Source organism: Penaeus monodon, chromosome 6 (genome assembly GCF_015228065.2).
Source record: "Penaeus monodon isolate SGIC_2016 chromosome 6, NSTDA_Pmon_1, whole genome shotgun sequence".
Lineage (NCBI taxonomy): Eukaryota > Metazoa > Arthropoda > Malacostraca > Decapoda > Penaeidae > Penaeus > Penaeus monodon.
Genome location: NC_051391.1, coordinates 37,486,140 through 37,496,012, shown reverse-complemented (window position 1 = coordinate 37,496,012; position 9,873 = coordinate 37,486,140). Strand labels below are relative to the sequence as shown.

At 36.5% G+C, this 9,873-nt stretch overlaps 1 protein-coding gene across 1 annotated transcript in view; it reads right to left on the bottom strand.

Moving 5' to 3' along the window:
* The window catches only part of LOC119573979 (mucin-2-like), a 22,671-nt gene that overhangs the window by 559 nt on the left and 12,239 nt on the right, over positions 1 to 9,873 (bottom strand). The window contains exons 8-20 of the mRNA XM_037921078.1: positions 8,920 to 9,363; positions 7,868 to 8,809; positions 6,562 to 7,713; positions 6,130 to 6,206; positions 5,546 to 5,693; positions 5,246 to 5,304; positions 4,696 to 4,861; positions 4,437 to 4,538; positions 3,844 to 3,957; positions 3,115 to 3,256; positions 2,886 to 2,988; positions 1,248 to 1,379; positions 788 to 940 (exon numbers count right to left, since the gene is read on the bottom strand). Coding sequence (XP_037777006.1) covers positions 788 to 940; positions 1,248 to 1,379; positions 2,886 to 2,988; positions 3,115 to 3,256; positions 3,844 to 3,957; positions 4,437 to 4,538; positions 4,696 to 4,861; positions 5,246 to 5,304; positions 5,546 to 5,693; positions 6,130 to 6,206; positions 6,562 to 7,713; positions 7,868 to 8,809; positions 8,920 to 9,363 — 3,734 coding nt within the window. The remainder of the gene's footprint in view (positions 1 to 787; positions 941 to 1,247; positions 1,380 to 2,885; positions 2,989 to 3,114; positions 3,257 to 3,843; positions 3,958 to 4,436; positions 4,539 to 4,695; positions 4,862 to 5,245; positions 5,305 to 5,545; positions 5,694 to 6,129; positions 6,207 to 6,561; positions 7,714 to 7,867; positions 8,810 to 8,919; positions 9,364 to 9,873) is intronic.

The following is a 9,873-nucleotide window of genomic DNA, read 5'->3' as shown; positions in this document are numbered from 1 at the left end:
ATATATATATATAATATATATATATATATAATATATATATTAGCGTGATATACATATGTATGTTATATACTATATATATATTTATATATATATAATATACATATATAATTATATATGTATATAATATATATAATATATATATATATATATTTTTTATATATATATATAATATATATATATATATATATTATAAAACCCCCAATACATATGTATCAATACGCGCATACATATACGTACGTATATGTAATATACATACATACATACATACATACATACATACATACATATATTATATATATATATATATATATATATATATATATATAAATATATAACACACACACACACACACACACACACACACACACACACACACACACACACACACACACACACACACACACACACACACACACACACACTCACACTCACATATATACACATGCATATATATATATATATATATATATATATATATATATATATATATATATATATAGATATTACATATATATATATATATATATATATATATAAAATATATATTAATTTTATATTATATACATATATATATATATGTATATATATGTATATATATAGCAATATATATATACATATGTGTGTGTGTGTTTTTGTGTGTGTGTGTGTGTGTGTGTGGTAATAAATAGATAGATAGATAGATAGATAGATGGAGAGTGAGAGAGAGAAAGATGTTTGCATAATCGTGTTGAAATCCCCGGACGGGCCCGTAAGGTTTCAATATCTCCTTTCTTCCCCCATAGCTTACCTTCCAAGAATTGGCGAACGAAGTCAGATCAGAATCTACTGCTCCCGACCGGTCTGTGTAATCCGAAGAACTATCTTCCGTGCCGCAGAGACCATAAATACCTGTCACGCTCTCATGTACATAGACATGCACGACGGTCCTTCGTATCTCAAGCTGGAGTAACGTTCATTGGAAAAGTATCAGTATATCATATTAATGGGCGTCATGATAAAAAAAAAAATGCTTATTTGAATCTGCTTATTGTTCATACTATACTTCTACATTGCTTCTAAGAATAGAGTTCACTTGGGCAGATGTAGAAAAGGGTATGAATAAGAATGAATAAAGCGTCAAATACATCTTTTGTGCTTTGAAATTATTCATTTTCATTCACGCTTTTGTTCTGAACGCTTCCATATCACGCGGAAAAAACGTGCGTTATGAAACCAGCAGATTCGAAAATATTAGACTATTAACTCACTGCAATTTTGCTGGACCCGAAGAGGCGAATTTTCGAAGTTTTGCTCCACGCCAGGACAGGGAACTGGGTGCTGTCTGAAGTAACCGGAGTCGGGTAGTCCAGGAGAGAGTACTCCGCGCCGTTCACATCAATCTGCAGGAAAGGTCATTTGAACCCAACATGACCGAAGTCTGTAAATTGATTTACTGAGACGCAAGTTCACAGGCACGTACACACACACACACACACACACACACACACACACACACACACACACACACACACACACACACATTTATACATATACATATATATACATATTTATATGTATATGTATGCATGTATGTAAGTATGTATGTATTCATGTATGCATGTATGTATATATATATATATGTATGTATGCATGTACGTATGTATATATATGTATGTACGCATGTAGATATCTCTCTTTTGTAGTCGAGCTTTACAGGTGGTGTTGGACGCTCCATCTTTTTCAGTCTTATTTGAAAGTCGATAGTTAGTAGTTGGTGGTCACTGTTGTAGTCGGCACCAGGTCTTGTCTTGGCATTTTATATACAACTTTTCCATTTCTTGTTCAATACAATGTAGTCAATTTGGTTGCGTGTTCTTTTGTTTGGTGAAAACCACGTGTGCAAGTGTCTTGGGTGGTGTTGGAACAATGTGTTGGCTATAACTAGATTATTTGTACTACAGAATTCAATAAAATCTTCACCTCTTTCATTTATATCTCCAAGGCCGAATTTTCCACAGATGTCACTTTTTAGATAATTTTTGGCTACTTTGGCATAGAGGTCTCCCGTAATTATTTTTACATCTCTGTTAGGGATTGTGTCTAAGTTTCTTGGAGAGTGTTATAAAAATTTTCCATTTCTTCATCACTTGCAATGTTGGTTGGTGCGTAGCATTGTATAATACTAATGTTATGAGGTTTTGCTTGTATTCTGACTTTTATAACGCGATCATTTATTGGGCTGTACCCAATTAGTGCATTTGCAGTTTTTTTATGAAAATCATAGCAACTCCGTGACTATAATTTCCTTCTTTTTTCCAGAAAAAAGAACTGTCTTGTTTTCTTTAGTTTTGAAACTTCCATTACTTTTCCAATTGGTCTCACTGATTCCTAGTATTTGAATGTTGTATCTATCCATTTCGTTACAGACAGTATGCAGTTTACCCATCTCTTTCATTTCATATTTTTCATATATATATATATATATATATATATATATATATATATATATATATATATATTTACATATATATATATATATATATATATATATATATATATATATATATATGTAAATATGTGTATACATATGTTTATATGCAAGTATATATGGGCAAGGAACTTCACCTCGATTGCCTACCTAGCCACTGGGTGGGCAAGCCAGCCCAAGTCAATGCCGGTCCCAGAACCGGGTAAATAGAGATGGTGACTGGATAAAAACACCGGGCGGAAGGCAACGGCAAACCACCGCTCTAAATTGCCAAGAAAATCATGGAAATCATGATCGCCAACGTCCTTGTGGGACAAGGCACCTATAAGAAGATATATGTTTATATATATGTATATATATGTATATATACATATATGTATATATGTATATGTGTGTGTATGTTGTAGCAAAGACTTACCGTATTATCACCCGTCCAGCCATAAACTTCACTTGATATTGCTGTGTTGCCATTGTCCATGAAGGTAATGGATGAGAGGCAAGAACCGGGTGCGAAGCAAGACCTGGAAAGAGAAGTTAAATGAAGGAAACCCTGCAATATTTGCATGCATCATCTGTATCATTCTCATCTAAAATAAACAGCACTGTGGATGGCATTAACACCATGAGGAAACTGACACATAACTTACTCGAACTGTGTGTAAACAGCGAAGTCCGGATTGTAACTAAGACCCATTTGCACAAGGGAGTAGTTGCAAATCGTGGTCAACGTGTGCATTTCACGGTCAAATGTCCAAATATGAGGATCCATGAATATTGAACACTCATGGCCTGATAGGAAATAAAAAAAATAGATAAACACACAAATGGAGGAATGAAGGGAAAACTAAATCAATGACACAAACTAGGTAATGATAAAAGTAAATAGAATAGAGTAATGCTATATGAATAATTCCGTTATCATTCATTTAGAATTTCAGTCAGTGGGCTGTTTTTAGACGTTGCTCCTCATACGAATGTAAAATTGAAGTGGTAGATATTGATTACAATAATGATGATTAATTGTAATGATAATGATAGGAATAAGTATAATAAAAAGAATGACATAAATGGCAATAATAGTAATTGTGATAGTAATGATAAGGATAATAATAACAATGATGATAACGATAAAAGTAATAGTATTACTACTACTACTACTAATAATAATGTATGTTTGTGTGTTCGCCTGCATGCGTGTGTTTTTTTGTATATATATATATATATATATATATATATATATATATATATATATATATATATATATATATGCGCGCGCGCGCGCGCGCGCGCGCGCGCGGTTTTGTGGTGTGTGTGTGGGTGTGTGTGTGTGTGTTGTGTGTGTGTTGTGTGTGTACTTAAGGCAGCAATTTACTTACACTCGTTTTCATTAACTCCTTGGTCTGTCCACTGTCCATTTTTGCACGTAACAGTGAAACACTGATCAGGGATTGTCTCTCCTTCTTCGTACGAAGCCCCGTCGAATACACAACCTGGAAGTAGTGAAAAGTTAAGCACTGAACTGTACGGACAGAAACACTGAGAACATGACTTTGTATGTAGCTTTAGAGGCAGCTAGATCTTTAATAGAAAAACTGAGCCTATAGATTATATAATTACCCCCGAAAGAACCCAGAGAATAATGCACGGCGATCGCTGATAGGTGCAATTGCTTTGCAAGAATTTTCTATTAGCTACCATTAGAACGAGATGCTTTACGGCCTTTACTCTAATGAGGCGAGTTACCATCACCTGGTGAATCCCATTTTACCATCAATGGTAAACGTGATACGTAAATGCCTTACGGTTGTACCTCCGTTCATAAGTGAATCCGGCCCGGCCGTTTGTCCCAGCCATAAAAAAGAAAAAAAATAAATGTTGTGAATATGAAATATCATGTTTAATCTGTGAATTTCCATCGAGCATCTGAAGGTGTGATACAAAGTGTGATTTAAATAGCGAATCAGTGTACTGGAAATGTAGTGCTGAGAGGTTTGATCTACTTTGATATTTAACTTACTAGTACGTAGTAGGTAATGGGTCTGGTTGCTGAATGGCAGAACAGTGACACTGGCTGTGTTCGTGATCAGAAGAGTCGTGTATTAGTGCAGAATGGTTTTATGTCCAATTCCTGCTCCCCCTAATTGGAACAGACAGCGTGGTGGCGGTGGTAGTTCAGGGAGAGGGGGATTAAGGTCCTAGTGATCTATTGAACGGGACCAAACGGTTACCCAAGCTGAAGAGGTCACAGTGTGGGATGGGAGGGGGGTTACATCTTTTGCCATTTAAAACTCCATCTAAATTTTGATGTCCATGGCGACTGGAATCATGTAGGATGAGCCTCTCCGTTTCGGTTAGACTGGCGACCTGATGTCGTTCCACTGAATGTTGGGTGTTCTATGAGGGTTTAGGAAGTGTATACTTCCTTACTGCCCCTGTGTTAACAATTATGATTAAGCCCCAAAATTTAACTTTTTGGATTCTGTGAAGGAATGGGAAAGGAGATATAACAATTTTTTTATGTGCATGGTTAATATGACTCATATAAGTGACCTGCCCTATCCCTGATAACCTTTGCAAACTCATGTCAACTCTAGAAACTTCTTTACTTGTCACTATGGCTTTTTCTGGTTGAAGGAATAGAAATGAAAATATCCCAGGCTTCTACACTGTGCACCGAGGAAAAATCATGACGATCTTACTTGGTAGTAAATTGGAGATAATCTATTAGAAAAAGTATTTTATGATTAAAATCATCATAAGCAAATTCTTTAGCCTGACCCCTCTATTGTGTCCTAAAATATTGCTTCTGCTTCCAAGGATATGGACATAATTAGATTCTTATCACCAAATGGGAAATTAACTTCTAAAAGTGTGCATCGTGTGTGGCCATACAGTTCAACATGCTAATAACTCTCACTCAGGGTCACGTTATCACCACAAATAAGCAAATTCACAGCATAACAAATACTAATTTAGAGAAAATAGAAATATGGAGTAAGGAGGTATCTTTCCTGAGGCAGTGCAATATGCCAATTCTTTACATCAGACGGCGACTCTATCACATTCTTCCCTTCGGACTTAGTCCTAGGATGATTGTAATACAATCATACAAGAAGTGAAGGGTGTCGCTTGAGGTCATCCCTTGGTTCATAGTAGGATCTTCAGAGCCATAGCTATGGTTCTGGAGGCTTTTACCCACAAGGATAGGGGGAGGGGGCATGAAAATCTAGAAATGCTGGCATCAACATATTTTACTCAGATAGTTCCCGGAAGCTTGTTATCTAAAATAAAAGGATGCTACACTTATTCTGTAATGCTGGCCTTCAAAGAATATGATGTTGTATGAAAGGAACAACCTAAAGTTCAAATAGAAAAAAATAAGAAATGTTAAAAAGTATTACTAATAAGATGTGAGCAACTTCCTATTGCTACTTAAGAAACGACTAGACAAAAATAGTGTTTGTTCTATGACCTATGTACGCCCTATTTTCTGTAGAACCTGAAAGTTGAGGCCTTATTATCAGATATAATGTTATTCAGTGATAGTCGACACTGCCACTGTCTTGCTGGAGAAAGCTCAAGTGCTTGTAGCTTATAGAAAAAATCGTATTGTGGTATTGCCACAGGTGAAGTTGTAAAGATTAGGTAGTAGGAAGGCTGACATGCCTGTTGAGTTGGCAATGGCAAAAAAGGCTTCCTTTGTTGAGAATTTGGAAGGTATTGTGACGATCAAAGCTCACTAAGACAAATATAGGTATGGATGAGAACAAAATATCACAGGAGTGCAAAATATGTTATATCCTCACCAGAATAACTTGAATTAACTGAGAAAAACATAAAATATCGAAAACCTATCTCATACGAATATATTAAATATAACCAAATGAATATATATTAATTTTTCTTTCATATCCGTATAGCAAAGTATTCTGTCTATCATTATATTATGTACTTTTCATATCTAAATAAGCTTGAACATCATTTTCAGAGGAAAAAGAATGATAAGCACTGCAATGAAAGTAGTGATTAAGATGATAATCTAATTGTTTAAAATATAAAGTATAGAAAACTTCAAATATTCAGAGAATACAAACCTGTACTGGGAGTTGTAGCTGCAGTTGTAGTAAATATTGGCACTATAGTCGTGCTCGTAACTGAAGCATTTCCTGTTGGTTCAGCTGAAGTCGTTTTGGTAGGGAAAGTAATAGTGGTTAGGGGAGTAGTACTTGTGGCAGGACCTGAAGTCGTTGTAAAAGCTAAAGAAATACTTGTTTCAGGAACTGAAGTCGTTGTGGGAGCTGAAGTAGTACTTGTTTCAGCAACTGAAGTCGTTGAGGGAACCGAGGTAGTACTTGTTTCAGGGACTGAAGTCATTGTGGGAGCTGAAGTAGTACTTGTTTCAGGAACTGAAGTCGTTGTGGGAGACATAGTAGTACTTGTTTCAGGAACTGAAGTCGTTGTGGGAACTGAGGTAGTACTTGTTTCAGGAACTGAAGTCGTTGTGGGAGACATAGTAGTACTTGTTTCAGTAACTGAAGTCGTTGTGGGAGACAAAGTAGGACTTGTTTCAGGAACTGAAGTCGTTGCTGGAACTGAAGTAGTACTTGTTTCAGGAACTGAAGTCGTTGTGGGAACTGAAGTAGTACTTGTTTCAGGAACTGAAGTCGTTGTGGGAGCTGAAGTAGTACTTGTTTTAGGAACTGAAGTCGTTGTGGGAACTGAAGTAGTACTTGTTTCAGGAACTGAAGTCGTTGTTGGAGCTGAAGTAGTACTTGTTTCAGGAACTGAAGTCGTTGTGGGAACTGAAGTAGTACTTGTTTCAGGAACTGAAGTCGTTGTGGGAGACATAGTAGTACTTGTTTCAGGAACTGAAGTCGTTGTGAGAGCTGAAGTAGCACTTGTTTCAGGAACTGAAGTCGTTGTGGGAGACATAGTAGTACTTGTTTCAGGAACTGAAGTCGTTGTGGGAGCTGAAGTAGCACTTGTTTCAGGAACTGAAGTCGTTGTGGGAGACATAGTAGTACTTGTTTCAGGAACTGAAGTCGTTGTGGAAGCTGAAGTAGCACTTGTTTCAGGAACTGAAGTCGTTGTGGGAACTGAGGTAGTACTTGTTTCAGCAACTGAAGTCGTTGTGGGAGCTGAAGTAGTACTTGTTTCAGGAACTGAAGTCGTTGTGGGAACCGAGGTAGTACTTGTTTCAGCAACTGAAGTCGTTGTTGGAGCTGAAGTAGTACTTGTTTCAGGAACTGAAGTCGTTGTGGGAACATAGTAGTACTTGTTTCAGGAACTGAAGTCGTTGTTGGAGCTGAAGTAGTACTTGTTTCAGGAACTGAAGTCGTTGTGGGAGCTGAAGGAGTACTTGTTTCAGGAAGTGGAGTCGTAGTAACTCTGAAGTAATACTTGTTTCAGGAACTAAAGTCGTTGTGGGACCTGAAGTAGTACTTGTTTCAGGAACTGAAGTCGTGGTGGGAGACATAGTAGTACTTGTTTCAGGAACTGACGTCGTTGTGGTACCTGAAGTAGTAAGATTTATCATTAGTGGAATTGTAGTAGCAACAGAAGTAGTACTTTTCTGTGCTGCTGATGTGGCTGAAATAACTGAAATTGAACTACTTGTTGTAGTAAAGGAAACGGTACTTGTAGCTGGAACTGAAGTTGTGATGACTGCAGTGTTCGTTCTAGGAACTGAAGCACTACTTGTTTCAGCAAGTGAAGTTGTGGTAAATAAAGCAATACTTGTCTCAAGGGCTAAAGTTATGGTAACTAATGTAGTATTTGTTTCATGAACCGAAGTAGTAGTTTCTAAAGCAGTAGTTGTTTCAAGAACTGGGGTTGTGGTAACATAAGTAGTAGTCAGGAATTGATGTTGTACCTGGAATAGTACTGGAATAGGAATTGAGGTGATAGTGGTAAATGAAGTAGTAGCAGCTATAGTTTCTAAAGTCGTACTTGTTTCAGGAAATGGAGTTGTAATAACTGTAGTAGTACTTGATTCAGGGATTGAAAATGTATTTTGTAAAGGTGTACTTGTTTCAGGAACATAGGTTATTGTAGTAGATGAAGCAGTGCTCGTTTTTGGTGTTGTAATTATGGTAGCTAATGTACTCGTTTCAGAAAGTTTAGTTGTGGTAATTGGAACAGTACTTGTCTCAGGTGCTGATGCAGTGGTACCTAAAGTAGTACTTGTTTCAGGAACTGATGTTGTAATTGGAGTACTTGTTGCAGAAAATGAACTTGAGTTTAATTTATTTGTGCTTGTCTGAGGAATCGAAGTTGCAGTTGCTAAAGTAGTGCTTGTTTTAGAAAGTGGAGTTGTAGAGACTGAAGTAGTTGTTTCAGGAGCTGAAGTTGTGGTAATTGAAGTAGATGTTTCAGGAAATGAAGTTGTGGTAAATGAAGTAGTTGTTTCAGGAAATGAAGTGGTAACTAAAGTACCTGATACAGGAGCTGACGTTGTACCGAAACAGTAGTTGTTTCAATAACTGGAGTTGTGGTAAATGAAGCAGTACTTGTTTCAGGAACTGAAGTTGTGGTTTCTAAAATTGTACTTGTGGTAACTGAAGTATTGGTTTCAGGAACTGAAGTTGTGATAACTGAAGTACTTGTTTCAGAAACTGAAGTTGTGGTAGCTGAACTAGTTGTTTCAGGAAGGGAAGTTGTAGTAAATGAAGTAGTTAGTCCAGGAACTGAAGTTCTGGTAACTGAAGTAGTAGTTTCAGGAACTGAAGTTGTGGTAACTGAAGTAGTTTCAGGAATTGAAGTGGTAACTGAAGTAGTTGTTTCAGGAACTGGGGTTGTGGTAGCTGAAGTAGTTACTGAAATAGTACTCGTTTCAGGAACTGACGTCGTTGTTGTACCTGAAATAGAATTTGTTTTAACTGACGTCGTTGCTGTGTCTAAAATATTAATAATTTCAACTGTCTTTAACAGAATTTTTTTTGTGAAGTCTTTATGATTGGGAAGGTAGAAGTAGTAATTGTTTCAGAAACTGAAGATGTAGTAAATTAAATTGTTTCAGGAACTGCCATTGTGCCTGAAAAAGTACTAGTTGCACGAATTGTAGTCATGGTAAATGTAGTGCTTGTTTTAGAAACGGATGTTGTAGCAAGTGTAGTAGTATTTGTTTCAGTAACTGAAGTTGGTGTTACTGATGTACTACTTGTTTCAGAAACTGAAGTTTTGGTACTGACGTACTACTTTGTTTCAAGAACTGAAGTTGTGGTGACTAAATATGATTTTGTTTTAGGAATTGAGGCTGCATTAACAACATTTGTTTTAGGTACTGACGTGGGAATGGAAACTAAGCTTTCCTTCCATAGGAAAAGCAGTACTTGAAATAGTATTTATTCCAGGGGGTTTAAGTGTGGTTACGGAAGTGAAACTTGTTTAGTGAATGGAAGTTGTGT